We start from the raw sequence: 21,604 nt of genomic DNA, 5'->3' as shown, positions 1-21,604 counted from the left end.
TAGATAAAAAGACCAAGTGACTGTGACTTTTAAAGCCATTGCTGGTGTCAGAGTGAATTTTGCTGTTTTATATAGCTGTGACATGAAATATTACAGTAAATAAGAAATAAAGATAATTTCTTCATAGATAAGTTGCCTCTTAAATCATAGTTCATCAGAGACCTGAAATATTAGAAAAAGCCCTCGCAGAATCATGTAACCTAGAATGGCAAAAGAGCACTTTGACACACTACTCTTGTTTGTACGCGTAGCTAAACTGTGTGATTGTACTATGAGGTAACCACTATCCGAGTTTAATCAATTTTAGCACAAATAACAATGAAGAAGTAGTGACACTGGCTGCAAGATATATTTGTCTACAGGAGCCGCCAGAGACATACACTTGAAGTAATCTGCATAAACAAATTTTACCGACAATCTGGATGTTAGCGTGCTGAAACCTACACAGTTGCAACTGCACTCCGCTATCCATGTCAGCTAGCACAGAAACATAATCATGTGATTCTTGATTTTGTGTTTATATATACTTCACGGAGCAGCGTAATTTATCTCTCCCAACTTTATCTGTCTAAAGTCTGGGTATTTACTTGAAGGCATTCCTTTAACCTCTTATATTCATTCCAGCTTTCATAGATTTCTACTGCAAGACAGCATGAATGAGCTGTTTGTCTTTTCTTTGGGTACGGAGAGAGGCTAAAAACTGGTTTAGATTAGATGCCTAACTAAAGTTAGGAGAAATTAGTAGCATTTTGTAGGCTAAATCTGTTTACTCATGTAGATGTCTCTGAGGTTATACATGATTTTTCTTCTTCTTCTTCTTTTTTTTTTTCTTCTTTTTTTTTTTTTTTTTTAATTAAAACATCACTAAGATACCACACGGCAGTGGGAACTGCATAAAGCACACAACTAAACCTCAAATCATTCCACTTCAAGAATTATTCTCATTAAAACAAAACCAGCACTTAAAGGTGAAAGACCTTAGAAAATGCAGCATCTATCTTTATTACCCTTTGGACATCAGAATACTCAGCAGAATTACAAATTGCCATCTTCATGCTGCATTTGGGGAAACAGCAAAACAAAGCTTCACAGAACATTCACAGAAATGGTCCCCGATTTAGACAGAGTGATCTGGTTTCTAGTCAAAAATCTTTTCAGCTCCAATTGCAATGGTAGCTTCCCACTAATTATAAAAAATAAGGGCAGGGTCTTAGAAAACACAAAGGTTGCTTTTGAATAAAATTAATTACCCAAGGTCACTTACGAAGTCAGTAACTGACTTGAGAACACAAACTCGATACCATCTTCCTCCTTCACGTGGGCATATAAGATTAAATGAACAAGCCTTTAGAAAATATAGGAGGAGACATGAATTTCATTGATAAGAAACTTGCAAAGTATTTTTATAAATATGAATAAATAAGCATACACGTAACTAAGCACTAATACAAGGTTTATATGCCCTTCATATAAGTTTTAATGTATATTTCCCACAGGATTCTCAGGATCACTTTTAAAACATTACAAAAGATGTAGAGTAAAAGCTACAACGGAAATGACTTGACTTATAGTTTTACTATAAATTGATGTATGCATCTCAGGAATGATTCCTCTGCTTTCACTGGTCCCTAGGATGTGCTCAGCAGCTGCCAGGCAGACTTAGCAAGACTGGAATTTGGGAGTAACAAGAAGCTACGATCTCTATAAGTGTTTGTTAGAAAAACGATTCTAGCTTTTTTGATGAGATGACTACTACCGAAAAGATCCCCAAAACCCAAGAACGTACTTGAAGGCATAAAGCATTTCTTAGCGAAACTGGAATTTGCATTTTTACGTATAACAAAGACTTATGAGATGGATTGCTGTTGACTAAGCCATCGTATTTGCAAAGCAATGTTGAAATATGTGAATTTACTGTTAGCTGATTATATTTATTGAATGACAATGTTGAATCTGCCACCCTTGGTGACCTAAAGTTGCAGCCATTGCCTATTGTATTGACAAAGACTTTGTCTTTTAAAAATTTTCCAAAATGTCTTGGAAATTTGTCTCAATATCAGGGGTATTTCAGCAGGGATATTATTGAATAATTTTGCCAACTGATGACTTTTAAGCATCTAAATCCAGCCACTCTATAATCTAAAAAAACATTATTTCCAAAAATATTATCTCCCACTGTAGCTGTAGTGTTACATGCCTCTCAACTTACCAACAGTGACTGAGATCAATGGAAAATAAAAAATAAAATCTGTATTTCCAAGTTAGTAATGTAAACAGTTGTATTTATAAAATCTCTGTCACAGAGAAATTAAATGCAGTACTATGAGGACTGCTGCAGATTATATCTAATCATCCTAGACTGAAGCTGAGGTTAAAGATGTCTTCTTTATAGATATTGACAAAGCTGACATGAGGTTCCTAGCCCTTCACAGACCTCTTTACATGGTAACAATGAGGAAACTACAGAATTTCAGAATGCAGTCAGAAAGAGCTTTCCAAACATTTTGCAGTATCATCCCCACAGGGAATTTTGCCAATGGGCAGAAAAGATCAATAGAATATGAATTCAAACCACAGTTAAAAATTTCAAAGAGAAAAAAATCATTAATTTTAACCTATGTATGAGACTATTGTTTTCATCAATATATGCACATATAATTTCACCACAATATTTTTTTTATGTTGTACGTTGACTCTTACACTGAAGTGTACTCCAGCTTGTGGATCTTGTTCTTAAAACATTCCACATGCTGAATGGTCTTTACCCTACTTGACTACCCTTTCACAAACTGTTAAGAGATCCTTAAAGACTCTTTGGCCTGCTTATTTTTCTTAATTGTCACTGCATCTGTGGGGATGCCATTCCCCAAAACTAATCTAAGATTTCACGGCACTTGAGTGAGCATCTTTAAAAGAAAGACAAAAAGAGGTCTTCCCTTCACCGCCTGCGAGTAGCATTGCAGCAATCTTTAGCGTGCACAGAATGCCAACAACTTTTGCACATGGACAGGAAGTAATTTAGCATTATGTCATAAGCTTGAAACTTTTCTGTGTTCTCTTTTTTGAATTGCTTCCTGATGAATCAAAGGATACATTATGTATTCAATGGGTGTACTTTGGCTTGAACTACACACAGACACACAACTGCCCTACCCAACACAGAGTTTAAACTTTGGGTTGATTTTTTATTAATTCTTTTTTGCTGTACAGCAATTATTTCATGAATCATATCATGCTCCCTTGAATGACATTTTCATCAATACCCTCCTTACCATTTCTAATCTACGGGGAACACATTTAGCTATGGCATGTGACTCACCCAAAACAGGCATTTGTGAAAATAAGAACAAGCATACATATAACTAGAGAGACAAAGTGCATAAACTTCTATGAAGCCAGCCTCATTTTGCATATTCCATTTGATGTCTCATCAGGATTGGAGCCAAAATGATTCTGGCCAGGCTGTATAAATATGAAGCAAACCAGAATATATTTAAACTAGGCTAGGCTGAACCTTAGTAAAAGGTCGTGTTGAACAAAATTTTATCTACTACAATTACTGACCTGCTACTCCAAGAACTTGTGAAAGAGAGCATAAACACTACAGTCAGTCATCCAAGCAGGTTCACCACTCTAACAACTGCTGAATATGTCTGGTAGTTCTTGAAAATTATTAATGCAGCTGTTTGTCAAAATTAATTTAACATTATTATGAGGATAAGCACAGCCTTTCTGCAGCATCAGAAAGTGGCTTCAGTTAAAGTTCCAAGATTATTCTTTTGAATAGAAAAAAAAAAAAAAAAATCGTTTCCTTTCAGCTTAAAGTCATGTTAACTCTCATGTTCAGAGGTCCTTAAATCTCAAAATGATCTGAACCACATCTTGGAACTGAAAGTGGTTCCTAGCTTTATGAACAATGCATGTTTTAGCAAGAAATTCCTCTTATCATGTTGTCAACATTTCCTGCTTTTCTTTCCTTCACAGTTGTCTTTCATAGCAACATAAACAGCACTGAGGGCAGAGGTCATTTTCTTCTCTATTCTGGCCATTCAATTAGTAGCAAAAGATAAGTATTATGTAAAGGAAGGGAAGCTGCTGACAGGCCTTGGAAAATTCTGTTTCATTGGCAAGGAATTTCTTCACTCAACCTACCTTTTCTTGATTCTGGCAGAGAAGACAGTCACATTCAAAGCAATACTGGCGCATCAGTTGCTTTTGGCGTTCACTAGTGGTCATCAGTGATTCAATATAGCTGATGGTGAGCTGTGTGCAGTACATAGAAAACCAGAGTTGGTATATTTTACAAAAATTCCATATTCGGTGTATGTATAGCTAAGGTAACATTTTTTGGATACAACATTTTTTCCAGCATAAAATAAAATTTTTATCTTAACAGATGATTTCCTAGAAGAAATTGACTACTTCTACAAAGGGTGAAAAAAAAGGCCAAAAATAATTTCCATGGAAGAACACTTTTTCACATTTCCAAATCAATATTGTTTGAAATTATTAATCCCCCCAAAATTATCACTATTTCAACTTTTCACCCTAATTTGGAAGAAAAAAGAAAAAAAGAGAAAGGAGAGAGGCGGAAAAAGGAGAGAGAAGGAAAGGGGATGGGGTGGGGAGAAGCTCGATATCTGAATTCCCCATGTATGAAACCTTATTTTCTGTCTAGCTCCAAAGCTTAAGTGTGTATTTAGCACCGGTGTTATACAACATCCAACTATCTCCAAAAATTACATCGCAGGGAAGCCACTACTTTCTTGAAAATATATGTTTGAGCCTGAGGAAAGTTCCTTTTATGTCATACCCATCTTCAGTATGTCTGTGATGTTTCCTTTGTGACCAAGGAAGCACAAAAGCATTGCAGGCAAAGTTGTTGAAACTATTGACAAAAAAATTTATTAAAACGATAAAAGAAAATGTTTACATTTGTTCCATTTTCAAGTCCTCATGTTGTACAGAGTGAATTCCAATGAACTACAGAGAATTCTGTAGTTTGTTCACTTTGATGCCTGCCAGAGGAATTTTACAGGGCTAACCATTTGTAGAGTTCTTCAAATGTTTAAAGTGCTGCACAGGCACAAACTAATGACAAGGGAAAGAATATAACAAAATAACAGCCCAGCTCAGACCAGCATTCAGTCATACATGCTATTGAGTGATTACACTATACGCCCAACACACTTTGAAACACTCCAGAGAGGTCAAAGCTAAAAAAAATCAGGTCACATTATTTCATCCTGAGCCTAGACACTTCAACTAATTGGAAGAATTTTCACATGCTTCTCAGTTAAATCATGAGAGTCCACTCAAAGAAATTACAGGAAAACCTGACCAATTTGTAGTAACAACTATGAAACCCATTGTCAGAACCTGCATTTTGCAAATTAGTGAGCATTCTAATTAAACAAGCAATTAACAAGCAACTAAAACAATGCCTGCATTTTTTTCATTTATTATTACAGTTTGATTACATATTGAAGGAGGATTGTATTAAAAGAAGAATACTGAGATGGCAAAGTCAAGCATTTCAAATGATCACAAGCAGAAAGCCTGCAGAAAAAATAAATATGGTCTCATAATTGAAGACTAATAGTATAATTAATGAAAGGGACAAATTAAAATTCCACAGATAATCAAAAGTTAGAAAGTGTGAGAACTTTGTTAGGTTTTGCATTCTATGTAATGTTATGTCCCAGCCTGTGGATGTCTGAGCTGAGAGAGGATTAGTTTCACCACTGTTGGTTTACAGCAGAACAGTCTGTACTAATCATTTACACAGGAGCTGCGGGCTTCCCTCTGAGCTTTCTGCAGTGAACGGATGGAAATTGTTTTGCCTATTTCTTTTCCACTCTTTTCTCCCAAGCTTGGTCTCCTCTCCCCCCATTCTCTCCAATCTGTCCCTCTTCTCATTTTCTCTCTCCTCTGCCCCTGGATATGAGTATCATTTTCCAGTCTTATTCTCCACACCTGGTTGCCTAAACCTGGTTTCCAGCCCTCAGTTCTAGCTCCTGACATAGCCATTCTTGATACAATGGGCCGATTTCGTCATCCTGCCAGTCCCAGATCTGCCCTTCTGCCTCCCCTCCATGCCTCATCTTACACCTTTTCCCCATATTTGATCACCAACAGTCTGGCTCTCTCAAGTTAACAGTCCTTGTTGCCCTCCTCTGGTTTCTCAATTATCTTCAGTGACCCCACCAACTTTGTATTTGTTTCTTTCCGCAGCTGGTGGCACTCTGCATCCTCCCTGGTGTGGTAAGAAAGATCTGTCTCCTTTCCTTCCCACAAAGCAGTTTCCAGTCAAGCTGTAGTCCAAACCTCATCCTTCAGCCATTCCAAGCCCAATTTCCTTCTTCTATCACAAGCCTCTGATCTTCATGTCTCCTTGCAACTTGCAAGTGTTTCTGTTAAAATCATTCCGCACACTGGCTTGTTCCCTGTCTCTTGTCTTCTGCATAAACATCACTGGTTCTGACCCATGTCCTGCTGGGCTTTAGGTTCAGGTGGCATCCAGCAGTAAAAGAGATTTAATTAAGTTCAGGCACAGTGCAAGACAGTAGGAATCTTCTGGGGAAAGTCATTCATGTGAGATCAGTCTATTCTTTGCCAAAATATTTAAAACAATGGTTTAAACCCTATCATTACTGTTGAACCCTTTATTAGGCAGGGTTCAGTTCTAATACTGCAAAACAAACACAGCCAACATCAAACATGCTTTACTTATCTTCAGCCTACAGGCTTCATCCCTTTCTCTCTTTTCATTTTTGCCTTTTTCTTTTCTTTTTTTCATTCATGTTGCAGAAACCTTGGAAGTAGGAACAAGTTTGAAACCAGTAATTTCTTTTTCAGAGGTTACCAAACAGTTGTGTATATGAACAGTCACGTAACCTGCTCTGGATTAGAGCATATCACTGGGCAGAAGGAGGAGAAGAGGCTTTGTCACATTGATACCTCCTTTTAGCACTTTAACCACTTAGGGTTTCTGTTGCTGTCAGAGGCTCAAGTCCAAATTCCCAGTCCTGCCAGCAGAAATCTGTAAGTGAAAAAATGTTTGTAGCTGGCAGACTGAGTGGGAAAATGTAATTAGAATATTTAGAAACATGACCAACCTAACGGTGACTAAGTCTATAGTAATCATTTAATTGTTTAAACATAAAACCCCTGTATTCAAGTCTCTCTCCTACACTTGTTTTAATTTTGGATGCCTTCATTAGATGCAAGGCTCATTTAACTTGTACATATTTAGGATATATGTCCATTTATCAAAGGTTGTCTTAATGGTATTTGCATGTGGGATATATGGTATTAATTAAAACATTATTTCAGCTGACCAAAGCTTGCCTCTTTATTGCATCGCTTATAAAGAACGCAGTAAATCTTTTCACCCTGAACTGGAGAATATATATTAAACAACATTCATGAAGGCAGGGAATTATTTAACAGCCGTGAGACTTACTGACTCTCAAGACTTTCTCCTTAGAAATGCAGCACTGCCTGAGCCTGCTTCTTGGTCTGACACAGAAATTCTTTAACCATGGGTATGGTGGTTAGTTTCTCATGTTCCTCATCTGCCAAATGAGGTGGACACAATTTTCCAGTACTGCCATGCTGCAGTGGACTTAATTTATGGTTTTTTGTAACAGACTATAAGCTACGAAATTTCTAGACAGAGGATTCTGTAGAAATTTAAAATAAATTATTTTAATGCAAGCGGCAGGGAAAAAAAGTGAGTCATCTTGGTTTTGCAATCATGGGTCTCACAGTCTTAGGGAAGGTTGTGTACAAAAATCTGTTCCTGAGACAGAATTATGTAAGTGGTGAGCAGTCTGTGCTCTCTCTGTTTTGGCATATATGATCAAAATGCCTTCTAACTCAAGGAAAAATTGGTTTTAAAAAATGTAATATGACAAAATGTAATGTGTCAAATACACAGATATAAAACTTCTCATAGAATTATAACAACAGAAACATTACATGTCTTGGTTAAAATCTATCATGAAGATAGATTTAAATGCTGGTCATCTGAAATTATGATTTGTACTTAGTATGAATTTTAAAAATTAGTTGCTCTGTAAGAATACGGTCTGCTAAGTGACTTTCTGCAGAAAGATACAAATTTGCTTTAACTGAACTCTGAAGATGGTGAGAAGCCATGCACCCATTTTGGAGCAGAACTGGACCTCAGCTAATACATCCTGTCTCTCAGCAGGATTAATTGATTTGAGCTATGCACTGAACTAACCATAGCTATACAAATTCTGATTGAAGAATAGGCAAAATGAGCTCATGTCTGCCTGCAAAACACCAGGTAGACACAGTAATTAACAAAAAGTCAACTGAAATTATAGCACACATCTTGATGCTCTTTAAAGTGGTTACTTAAGGGTAGGGAAATGATGAAGACCTCTTCAGCGCAGGCTGCTTGTCTTTTTGAGAAAGTAAATGAGCTGACAGGCTACCTTATTTCTAAAGGAGCCGTGGTGATCTATAAGTGCATAATTTTCACTTTCTTATAATCCTTTCCCATATCTTACCTGCCTTTGCAATACTTAAATTTCATTTTTGCAAAGAAGAAAGTGCAAGAAAAGGAAATCTTTGTATACTGTCAAAGTAACATCACCTAGAGTTACAAAAGCTGTGACAGTCAGCACTACAACTAACATTATCTTGAGGAGCAAAAAGGTGTTATAATTAGTTTTGAGGTGCTGGAAGCAAGTTTCAGAAGGTCCTGTAGTCTTTTAAGTAGGGACAGATAGAATAAAATCCCCACAAAAACCTACTATTTCTTTCTTCCTGCTATTAGACTCAATTATGCTCAAAAACCTGGTACAGAGTAGAGTCTACAGAGTATTAGGAGACCCTTTCCAGCCACCTTGCGCCCCAGTCTCTGCATGGAGGTCAACAGTTGCTCCCAAGCCTCATCCTCCTTTCACTTCTTTTGTCCTCTCCCCTGCTCCCTATCTGTTTCATTCCCTTTATGCCAGTTGCAGGACAGAAAACAAATTTAGTGGTGATCATTTCCAGCTGGTCAAGCACTAGAATTTGGGGTGTTAGCAGAGACCCATACCACCTTATATGAATTATAACAGAGTCAGAGCAAGGATGGGGAAGAAAAAAAGAAAGGCTACCAAGCTTGAAGAAAGTTTCCTACCAGAGCCAAATTTTCGCTTTAAAAATTCTACATTTAATGAGGATTATATATGTCATTCAAACAGACAAATAAGTTATATAATGTTAGGAATGAAAGCTGTTATTCTGAACATCAACTAAAACATTCACTGGCAAAAGCCAATGGGAACATAGTGTGTTTTTATTCAAAATGGTAACTTTCTGCCCTCAAAGAGCATGCAATTCCATAGAACCACATTAGTATGAAACTCAAATAATATACCTGAAGATAAATCTGAACTTTTGGTTTCTGAAGCAAAATTTAAGGACCAGACACTTCTCCATCTTACCAAGTCTCAGTATTTTATGATGATTCCTGCAATACACTTTGTTTTCTTAAAGCTTCAACTTGGGAAGCCAAGTAATTATACATTAATCCCTTCTTTCAGTGCCTACAAAAACGTAACATTCATGCTTCAGGATTTCTTAGTGCTTCAGGACTGGCAAAACTGTCTTTGCCACAAAAAAAAGGCCTAGACAGCTAGAATTTTTGTGTATGATATTAGTAGTGATTAGTTTTCCAAATATACAGCCCCATCAAATTTAGCACTTTCATTCTATAAGGATTCAAGCAAACATTTTCTGGCTCAGGAGTCCTAATTTTCTACTGCCTAAGATACATTTTGGCCTTAGGATTTGAACAAATTTCAAAGTCCAAATCAAAATTCAATTAAAACCTGCCTAGACATGAGACTAAAACTGAACTGAAACAACGTCCATCAGGACATAAAAACTTTTTGAGATTCTCATAATCTTGCATGCTTTTTATCACTGACTTGATATTTACTGTGTATAGCATGAGCACTCTGAAGTGTGGTGGGGGCATAAATGTTATTCCTGAATAAATCTGCATCACACTGCAGCAGCTACATCCAATGTAATAATATCTCTTCTCCTGGTTTACAACCAAAATCAGGTCTACTGGTGCCTCCCTCTTTATATAATTGTGAGATGACCATAATGGCCAGTCACCTCAACTCCCTGTGTCTCTGTTTTCCCTGTGATTATAGGTGGTCAACAACTCCTTAACATGAGTAAATTGTTGTAGCGTCCTCCGATAGAAAGCACTACAAATTTGCAAAAATATTTTTACTTCTCACTGGCCTAGTGAACACATCATATTGCAGTGGTTGATACTTTCCTGGGAAGGGTCTGGAAGCCCTATCAAGTTTGTTCCTGTATGGATAGTAAAGCCATAGTCCTCTTCTACTAATCTAAGCTTGACTTGCTACTTAGCTTCTCATTTCTAATAAATCTTAGTGCTTATTTACTTTCTATTAATTATTACATAGCGGATCTCATTCTGCCTAAATCTAGCGTAAGTTTGAACAGGGTAAGGCAAATTTTCTACTGCTTATAATTTAAATTTTCTTGTTGTCTCATGACTTGAAACAATTTTCATCTTACCACCTCAGAGCACTCAATTTATTCAGGAAACCCAATCAGATTCTTCCCTAACGTGTATTTTCTCTCCCATTAGCTCAGAACATGACCTCAGTAATACAAGTTAAAACTCAGCTCATAACAGGTAATGTAGTTTCATGTACGTAGGTGTGTAAATTCAACACAAGGCTATTAAGAAAACTGAGCTCACCCTGCTGTAGGCAAGCAGTAAGGCAGTGTGGAAGGAAGTTGTACCAAAGCTGCCATGCAGAACACAAAATGAAAACCGGTAGCAGTTGTGTAAGAGGAAAAGTAATTGGGTGTTGAAAATAATATTAAATTGCTGACTTGTACATAGCCTCATAAAAATTTTCTTTTACTTCCTCTTCCCATAACAGATCTAAAGTAATATTCACTTTGTATCTTTACTTTCTCACTTATGCCCATTCCCTTCCTTAGACACATCCTTATTCAAAGAAGCATGTACCTTAGACCGAGACTTTTATTTCCAGGTAAGTCAAGAGGGCACCTGTGCTTTAACACAGTGTGTATATATATGTGAGTGTATCTCTCTCTCTCCCCCTCTACCTCTCTCAAATCTTACATGTTTCAAATCTTACCTGTTTCTTAAGGCAAGTTTTCCTTTCAGTACCAAAACCAGAAGCAACAGTTGCAACAAAGACACAAGAGCTCTTTGGAAAATTCTGACTTTATTTTACTGCCTCATTGGAGGCAAAGTTTTTTAGAAAATATAATGTGCCCACATAAAGTGCAGTCATTTTAAAGCCTGTATTCACACAACTGCCAAAGTCACTGCAAAAAACCTGGTCCTAGCTGCCCTGCTTTATAACTTACTTATATTTATTTTCTGATTGCCTTACAAATGACTTGTAACTTAGACCATATCTGTTTCACCACTGATTTTAACCTAGAGACTTCTGTGGGTTACAGACCACTAACACTAAGTCTAAAATTTGGGTCATAGCTTCACAGCTCTAGCGCAGTCTGCATGGTGGTCATACTTGCAAGGGAATTCTACTTCACTTCACTCTCCAGAATCACCCAGGGCCTCTCCCACTCTGAAAAGCTGCTTGTTACAAAAAATTGCTTTATGAAATTTACCTAGAAAAAAATATATCCACGTACATAAAAATCAGGTAGCTTCAGAATTTAGAACTCAAATAATTAACCCAAATGCATCCTGGGAAGACATTAAAATCTACTGTATTTTTAAATAAACAACCCATCTTGGTGAATTGGGAAGCCAAGAGGAAAGCTACGGTATATGGATAAAATGGAAGAAAGGTGTCTATAATTTGACTCGAACAAGAATGCCAGACTGAAAGATGTCTACACTTAATAGCTCCGGAAAAGTATATTGCATCCTAAAAGATTTCGCTTGGCAAAAAGCTAAGTATGCAAAAGCATTTCTGTTGGTTCTCCACAATATTTTGCCTAAAAAAATATTTTACTATTTACTTATTTTGACGGCCTACTATCTTAGAGAAAGGATACATTAAAAAAGAAAACACTTCATAGGGAGGAAGAGAGATAATACTTCTAAATTAGAATACGTATGCTCTTGATCTTCCCCGAGTTTGAAGCACAGGCATTTAACATTAGGTCATGATTTTGAAATGACCAACAGCTAGGACTGCATAGGTCATTGATGCCTGTAAAGTTACATATATACACACGTCTTTGCAGGCCTTACTAAGCCAATTCAATATTGCATTGCTGCAAAAGACATTTACTTCTAAATGCTTACCTAGCCACAAATTATTATTTTCAAAGTAATATAAATGCTATTGTAAAAACAAAGCTGAGAGTACCTTAAACAAATCAGAAATCTCTTGAAAGCGATATTTTGAAGTCTTTTCTAGAGAAATGGACAAGAAATCAAAACTTGTCTTGCTACTTTCACTGTCAATGAAAGTTTCACTACAACAGTATGGTTGCAGCCTGACAAATGCTTACTGTTGCAATGACTTAGTGAACACTGCATTCCACCCAGAAATATTGTAAGTGTTTCCATCAGGGTAAAAACGTTCAAATACAAACAAAATGAAGTGCCTAGAGGAGGAAAGGAGGTACAAGAATTTATAAAGACTGTTAGTGATTTATGAGAAGTAATGATTATGGGGCCCAGGCAGTGTGAAGAGATGATTCTATTTATCATTTCCCCCCTGATAGCTATGTGCTAGAAAGTGGCATCAATATATCATCAAAATATTAAGCTGGTGGCCCTGCAGTCTGGAATTTATTTAGGGAGATGTCATTGTTGCAGGTGTCTGTGATGGAAGGGAGGACAAGTTAATTACCTCTTCACCAATCTGGATCTCTCGGACAGAGCGAAGTAAAAGCTGGTATCCTTCAAAAACGATCACGCAGTTTGGGTCACAGCTGTGGTTCAGTAAAGACATGCTGTGAGGGATGGTAGAGGGGGAGAAAGAGAGAAAGGACTTTACAGTGAAGCCTCCACTGCCATTCCCCTTTAATCATTTAAAAGTAGTAACATGATTACATCTGAAGTATCAAGCAATTAAGTTACGAAACAAATAAAATCCCTGGTAAATCAACTGCTCTTGGTTAGGGGAGGAAAATTAATGCTTAGAAGATTTATATTCATTGGTAATACGAGCCATGCCTGGATCTCCTCATGTGTTTCTGCCTTCTGTGTACTCAGGGCGGGAGGGAGGCAACGGCCTCCCAGTGACTCTCTGAGAGGCCTGACTCAGGGGAGAGGGCAAAGCAGGCAAGCGGGGAACAAGGCAACCTGGACAGTTCAGAGCAAAAGGTTAGTACCTTGGGACTGTGTTTTATTTCTGCTGCTTCTGCTCAATTTCAGGACACTAACCTTATCGGTTACCCTGACTGTCAGTGGAACCGCAGGTCAGAGGGACCAGCAATCAACCTGTATTTCATATCAGGCAGAAAATGGAATATAGTATGTCCCAAACCCAAAATACTCGGTGTATACAGTTGAAAGAAGAGATACAGCCATTGCCTCTGTTTTACACATATTTTGATTCAGCCTCTGTTCTTGTGGCATGTGACAGCTGAAGCAGCACAGCTCATTGGGGAGCTGCTGCCACCCCCAAGCCACACACACACTGGTGGATCTCCTGACACAGATGTGCCCTTCCCTCTTTTTTGAGGGAGATTGTCAAGAACAACGTCAGCAACATCTGCTATATACTTTTGAGTCCCATGTTCCATTAGCTGAGAAACAACTGACTTTGTCAGGCCAACATCAGTCCCACAGCAGACACAGGGCTGATGGTTTTTCCCTGTGGGAATGACTCATTGAAAGAATAATCTGGCATCATCAGGCTGGAAGAAGAATTTTTGGCTTATCCAGCTCCTGGCTGCCTTTATTTGCTTTCCTTGTCTGGCTGATTCACCAACTCAAAATCCCAACCGTTTTTGGCAAAACAGAGGATGTTGCCAAGGGTCAGAGCCCTGTGCCAAACCATGTTTATTCAGTTCTTGATCTTTTAAGGAGCTATCAACAGAAGCCTGACTCTTTCGATATCCCTTCTGGCCTAATAAAATATCTGTGGTTAATCCTAACCTGAGCACAGTAATGTACACTGGGAGGGAGTATCCATTTCACTTATTGTGACATCACTGGGTATACTCCCAAAGCTGCTGGCAAGGTGATGCAGAGAAGGACCATAGAATTTTATCTATTTTAAAATATATTGGGATGCTGAAGCTATCGAGCCATGCAACAATATACAACGTCTTAATGAGACTAACCAAAGCACTCTTAATCAGATTTCATCTCATGGAAAAGTTAGTGGGTTTGATGACAGTTTCATCTGGAAGCATACAAATTCATCTGGAAGGGCATTTGCCTAGGATTTGGGAACCACAGATTTAAGTTCACCATTTTCCCGGCTCACAATGATTTGCTACAGCAAAACTCAAACTGCTCTGAACTGACTCGGGAAGGAGTCTCTTGCATCCTTTGGCAGTGCATTATCATGAACATAGATAACCATCTTCTTCGCAGTCAGGGGCTTTTTTCAACCAAAAGAAAACATTTCGCTAATAATAATGCTCCAAAATAATATCCCATTTTTCCCAAGTATGTGAAAAGATTTGTTTCCATTCCACTATGAAATCAGATGAATGTCCTGTACTTTTCGTAATACTAATTCCCATGTCCTCCTAACCACGTTTCCCTTATCTTTACCACAAAGCAAGCCTCAAGATATTAAGTGTCCTTAGTCAAATCTTACACGTGACATTAGTAGAAAAAGAAACAACAGTGACAGGCCCACTGAGGTATTGACAACATAGTTCGACCATGCATTAACAAAAAATTGAGATGGTAAAATATAATTTTAAACTATACATACTAATTTTCCACATAAATAACTACAGGTAACTAATTCTATGAAGGCAAAACATTCCCTGGTACGTACTTCTTACCCAATAGAAATAAGAAATAATAATAAGAAATTCAAATATTAACATCCGTCTCTCAAGGGGCTTATCTTTTCACCTTACTGGTTTCTTAGTTATGGTAATTCACTAATTAAATGTGTTCAAACTTTTTAATTGCCAGTTCAGAAGGCTCTCAGCTGCAAAATATCTGTATTGTAAAGCAATGCTGAACAGGTTTCCTTTTACTGGTCCCAGTCACACATTTTTGATGTCAGTATTTATTCTTACTTAGAAAAGACTACCACCTCCATTAAAATAAAATATAAAGACCTATCTTATTTAAACTGTTTTAACTCTGTAATCAGGACTATTAAGAATGTTTTCAACTTGATCATATTTTTTATTCTCCTTTAATTTATTTGCATTTCCCAGATTCTCATTTAGAAACTGCTGCTTTGATGGCCCTTACAGCTACCTAGGAAAAAAGGAAAAAAAACTAACATAGATTTTGCCTGTGAATGAAACAGTGTCCACAGTACCTGGGATACAGGCCAACACCAACATCCTGCATCTCTCCATTACTGATGGTGAAACAGTTACAGGTCACCTGTAAAAACAAGGGAAAAAATCCAGGATTACCAGAATCATTTGGAAACCCCATACTCAAGTGAAAAAAAACTTTCAAAATAAAATGAAGGGGCAATTGGTAATTGGATGGGAAACATTCAAGCCCAACACTGGTGCTCTTTCATTTTAGAGCAATCACATCTGGGACACACTCTCCTGTAAAACTGCAGTCAATTAAAAGCAGAAATATTAGTATCCTGCAAAAATGTGGGGTTAAACACATGCAGAGGCCCTACTTTCCTGTCCAGAGGGGAAAAAAAAAAAGTCACCCTACACAGAGCCTGAGAAGCTCAGCCCAGAGACAACATAGCAGATGACAGTGACTGCTGATGAAAAGAGTGGCTGTTTCCAGTTTTGAAGTAAATAGCAGCCTCGACTGTGGCAACCTGATATGGGGATAAATAAATACAAAGACTGTGCAACAGCATATCTTTCATGTTATGGGTATTTTGATTTGCATGTAAAAGATCCCACAAAAAAGCATGTTCAAATTGTTATTCAAGAGCAATATAACCTTTCATTTAATCTCAAATATTCAGCTTCATAGTGTATTCTTCCCTCATACAATCATACAAAGCTAAAGTGGTTTTAGAAAAGAGTGGAGACAAATGGAAGTTGCTGGAAGTAGATATAGCCCTACCCCAAACTATCAGACTGAAGTTTCTTGGCGTTCAACCCCAAGATAGATCAGCACTTTGTAAATGGTTAGCAAGTATCATTTTCACAGGCTTAAACAAGAGCCAGCACCCAATTCCTAATGTATTTTTTAAGTATCTGATTTTTTTTTTGGAACAGCTGGGTTTGCATTTTTTTTTAATTTTTTAAGATAATCTTTTGGTCAGTTATCAATGACATACTAATAAAATGTTTTATGTAGAAAACCACTGCATGGTACTCCATATACAAGAAAAGTCCTAGGTCTCTTTTGCCTAACGTTAGATTATTAATATCATTAATTTTTGTTAGAACAAAAAATGAGTTAGAGTAGGATTTGGCAGATGTGAAAATGAGATTTGAAAGTTGCAGTTTTATCCATATAGTAATTGCCCAGGACAGTAAACGCACACCTCTATTTTAAAGGTGAACTTTTAAAACTGAACAATTTAATAGTATATCTTATCCTATAAATTGACAAATTATTATTTATGAGACCATTAACCGTAAGGTGAAAATTAAATCCTCTTTCAAAATTTCTCATAAATTCTGACAGCAACGTTAATTTAAATAAATGTACATGCAGTAGGGCATGTGTTTTTTTAAATGGTTAGACAATACTTTGATTAGTCTATTATTTATGTAACCCATTCAAATGTTCTTGATCAATTACCAAAAGCATACATCTTAATTATTTCTTCCCTGCTGGCATTGGATATAAAGTGTCAGACAACTTCTGAGCAAAGATTAGTCCATTTAAAGTGGCAGTTATCCTGGTCCTAAAAATATTGACTTGATTTTGGTATTTATTGAAAAAATAATGCCTTCCAGGTAAAAGAGAAGCTTATGTGGACCTTAGTTCTCTCTAATGGATTATGAAGTAGCAGAGGTCAAACATCTCTTAGAACTAAATGAATCCCTCTTCCTTGCAAATCTCCTATTATTACCATAAAATTGTTTATATTAACAATATTGAATTTTGATCATTGTAGAGTTATAGAGGCTGTTTCATCATTTTCTATTAAAGGTACATATTCTGTGAAGAGTTTTATGCGCAGAAGTCGCAATAGTTTTACTTTTTCCTTTTTGTAAACATGAATTAACTTTTTATACCAGGATACATGTGAAGAAAAATGTGAGAAGAACGGATGCTCTGAGATTCAGACATCAAGAGCTTCTTTCAAGAGCAGTTTGCCATGAGACACTTTTTAACATCTCTGGTTTAGATATTTTCACAGTATGCAGTTGCATCTCAATATCCCAGTGAGGTAGTGAAATACCATCTAATTTCTAATTATTTGCAGTTTCAAATATGAGACTGGGAATCCAAAGTATAGAGGGCCAGATCTAAAAAGGTATTCAAGTACAAAAGCACAGGCAGAAGTCTAACTGGTCCCATGAATGTTGAGCTACGTGATTTTGTGCACAATCCTACCAGAGCCACAAGAAGTTTCAGGTGCTCTGAGGTTTGATTAGCCCCTTAGGAGACAATCTTTCCCCCCATTTAAACTCAGGTATGAAAAAAACAGTGATACAGATATAAAGTGTATTACTGATAGTAACCTTTGTTATGGCTGCTTTCTGTCCTCAGCAAGTGGAGAGAGAGGAATCGAGATGGCAGTGGTGGGAAGAAGATCTCATCATTTACAATGTGAGGAATCCTGATATAATGACAATCCTTCATGGACAGCTAGCAGCTGGTAACCGCTATCAAATATGAAATCCCCATAGTCTGTCAACTAAGGATGGGATGGGTTGTTTGTTTTCTTTTAGATTTCTAACAAAGTCTCTAAAAATCTACTGAATCTCCTCTACATTTCTATTTACGTAAATTTTTAAGAGGTTTTAAATCTCAAAGTCAAAGATCAGTCCTACCAAGGGGAGTTCTGAGATTTCAATCCAAAAGTCTACCACAGGACCTGATGTTGTAGACCACACCTCCCAAGAAACAAATGATGAAGAACACATTTCTTTTACAGAACACCTGAAGAAAAATTCATTTTCCTAGCTTCCCAGGATTGTAGCACAAATAACAGCTAAATCTGGAGTATCTAACACTGCTGCAGGAGAGCAAAGGTAAGCTGCTTGCTCCTGAGGCAATTGTTTACAAATCAAAATCTACTGGGACTGGAAGTTGACTAACTCCATTTCTAGAGAAAAAAACCCAAGGCAAAACAAACAATGTCTTTCTAATGCATCACACTATTTCATTCAGGTTTCATGGTTACCTTGTGTTGTCTTTTTTCTGCCTTAACTGACCCAACTTATTACTTATACTACAATAAGGTTGTAGTATCTGCTGCTTCAAGAAATGGGTTCTTCCTTAAAAAGGCATGGTCCTTGTCATGTTAACCCCTGCAGAATCATTCATCTCAGTTATTTAATTTGTGCTGTTGTTCAGCTTGTCCCTTCTGATTCCTCTAAAAATTCCTCTCTATCCAGCTACACAGCACTAAAACTGCATATCCACATAAGGAGACAGAACAGAGTACTCATAGTTTGTTATACCCACAAATAAGGAAAAATACCCACATATTTCAGACCTTCAAAGTTGCAAAGATGAACTCCTTGCCATTTCCAAAATTTCTGAAATAACACATCTCCCAGCACAAGAACTGAGGGAAAATTCTCAGGGCAGAGTACAGTCTTTTCAAACCTCCACAATGCAAATCTTAGGAGTATCCTAGAGCTCTCAAGGCTTACCATCATAGCCTGATTGGCCATACAGTTCACTAACAATTTAAAGAATCAGTTCTCAGTGTCTGAGTTGGCTCCACGGCAATAAATCCTGCAAGTTTATTTAAAAGGAACTGCCATTTCAAACAACAAACAATATTATATAAACTGATTGAATTAAATAAAAAGATTTGCTCTTTTGAGAGACTGCACATGTTTTAGAGAGGTATCCTGTACTCAATAAGGTAACCTAAGTAGAAGACATAATCTTTCCCAGACTGGTAAACACACAGAGAGTAAACCAACTTTACTCACTGACCATTATTCTCAGGCATACTATATCAGCAAACAAAAATTACTGCAATCTGTTAAATTTTATTTCCTCTCTGAGTGACGTATGAAAACTCTGTAATTTACTCTGTAAGGACATCTCTGTTCTCAAGACGTCTGGAGCTACTGTCTGAGCAATCTCTGTGTCAGACCCACAGTCTAGTGGACAGCCATGAAGATTTATTTCAGTCTTTGAATTTCACAGGGTATGAAAGCTTCAGTTTGGCAACATACCGAGTTGAATCTGCTTTCAGTTCAGACCTGATTCATATTGCTTTATATGATGGATTTGCATTTGGGTTAAATAAAGCAGACTCAGACTTGATAGCAGGACATTCCAGATTTGGAATCTCGGACACTAAGACAATGAAAAATGTCAATAAGGGAGTACGGGAAAGAAAACAAATCATTATTGGCTAACACTTGCTGCGCAGATCAAGTTACAAACACCATGACTAATAATCAATCATTTTGCCTCCACGTGTTGTTCCTGTATGTTACTGCAACAGTGAGGCAGCTCTTATAACTTGCGTAAGAAACCCTCACAAGAAGGACTACCAAAGGGTATATTGCACTGATAGGGTCAATATAGTTTTCAGCTTTGATATACAACGACTCCAACCATCCCTGTAAATGGTGTGTCACAGCTGGTGTGTTCTAACCCACCACCAGGAAGAAAGCCATGACTAACATTTTTTTTCCCTAATTTATGAATCTAATGTAATGTAAATTAAAGATATATATATAAAAAAAAAAACTTCACAGATTATTAAGTTTTTCATTCACACCAAAGCTGGCTGGGTATTCCTGGTCATTGGCAAATATTTAACAAAAGATGTTGTAACTAGTTCTCATGTTGACAGGCTTCTCAAGAGACTCAAACGTTATCCAGGAAGAAGGGACGGGCAGCAAATGCTATGAGAGGGGCGCACTAATTCAAATGACCAAGACATACCCCAGAGACCTTCTAGCACCACTACATCCCACTATAGCTCTGCACCGATAGCTCTTTCTCACTTGAGGATGAACAGATACCAGGCACAGATGGTTGATAGATCTCAAATCTGCTAATGACTTCATTTGGCACATGGAGTGCTAGAGCAACAGTGCTAAACTGTAAATGCACAATATGCCACGGCAGCGACAGACCTGTCAAGCCCCTGTTTTGAGTGTATTTCACTCAGCTGCTCCTGGCCACAGCCCATGACACCCAGGGTTCCCATGCAGGCAGAGCTTCTCGCTCTGAACCTCAGCTCTGTCCACTGGACAGGACATTGGAGAGGGACACAGGAGATGGGACAAGGTGGTAAGGTGTCTGCTACCAGAATGCTCTGCTGAAAGGAGCCCTGTTACAAGGCACATGTGCAAACTAGACCTTTGTGGCTTATATATACATGCTTGCATGTTTTACTAAATCAGGAACTTTGAATCCAATTCTACACTGCATTGTACTCGGGATCTACCTACTGGTTTCCACAGGAGCCACAGAACCAAAACCTGATGAAAGACACCAGAAGGATCAAAATAAACTGAGGAAAAAAAAAAAAAAAAAAAAGATTCTTTGGAGGTTTGTTCCAGACAGAAATCAAAACGTATTAGAACAGCTTTGGGAAAGCTTTATCTTATTTAGATTTTCAAACTAAGGAAAGGGTACAAGTAGTTAACTGTTTGTGATACTTGCTCAGAAGCCAAATTTTGCTGTAATACCATGAAATCTGGAGAAGTTACATTTCTTTCAAACCATGACTGAATTCGCAAATATTTCATTTTACTTCAAGAACAATTCATCCTATTAATCTCTCGTGCCAAAACATTGATGTTTTGGCCGAATTAGAGACTACCATTACCTCAGAGCTAGTTACAGCAAAGGTGTGTATTTCCAACTGTTTTCTTAGTTCTTCATCTTATGTCTTTGGAGAACTTTCTTCACATCAACTATCAATATTTCAGGCCTTTTTTGCTATCATAGCACATAAAAGTTTCTGACAAGTGTGCAGAATAAAGCTATTCCTTGCAGAGGGCTGTCACCACCCACAGGGCAGTAGACCAGAAATTTGGCCTGACTTCAACAGATGATTTAATGCAAGTGTGCTTCAGGCATCCTTTCTTAGTACTCAGCTAAGTGGTGCAATTTTGATTGGAATGGAATGAAAATAGGTCATGGCAAATTACCTCCTCTCTTCTTAACCCCACACATACATCTTCAATCTTTCAAATAAAAATATTTACCTATGCAGTTAAATATATTTGATTACTAAGAACGTCAAAGCCATCATTACTAGGACAAACATTATGTTTGCTATGGGCACCTTTTTTTTTTTTTTTTTTTTTTTTTTTTTTTTTAAGTGTGTGCAAGATGTAG

At 37.4% G+C, this 21,604-nt stretch overlaps 1 protein-coding gene across 7 annotated transcripts in view; it reads right to left on the bottom strand.

The window, feature by feature from the left end:
• Positions 1–21,604, bottom strand: part of SMYD3 (SET and MYND domain containing 3) — a 433,339-nt gene that overhangs the window by 71,660 nt on the left and 340,075 nt on the right. For all 7 annotated transcript variants that reach the window (XM_030036115.2, XM_041128496.1, XM_041128497.1 and 4 more), the window contains 3 exons: positions 15,495–15,562; positions 12,882–12,984; positions 4,153–4,263 (listed from right to left, as the gene is read on the bottom strand). In XM_030036115.2, coding sequence (XP_029891975.1) covers positions 4,153–4,263; positions 12,882–12,984; positions 15,495–15,562 — 282 coding nt within the window. The remainder of the gene's footprint in view (positions 1–4,152; positions 4,264–12,881; positions 12,985–15,494; positions 15,563–21,604) is intronic.

This window comes from Aquila chrysaetos, chromosome 13 (assembly GCF_900496995.4).
Source record: "Aquila chrysaetos chrysaetos chromosome 13, bAquChr1.4, whole genome shotgun sequence".
Classification (NCBI taxonomy): domain Eukaryota; kingdom Metazoa; phylum Chordata; class Aves; order Accipitriformes; family Accipitridae; genus Aquila; species Aquila chrysaetos.
The sequence above is the reverse complement of the archived record's forward strand: the minus strand, read 5'-3'. Positions and strand labels throughout refer to the sequence as shown.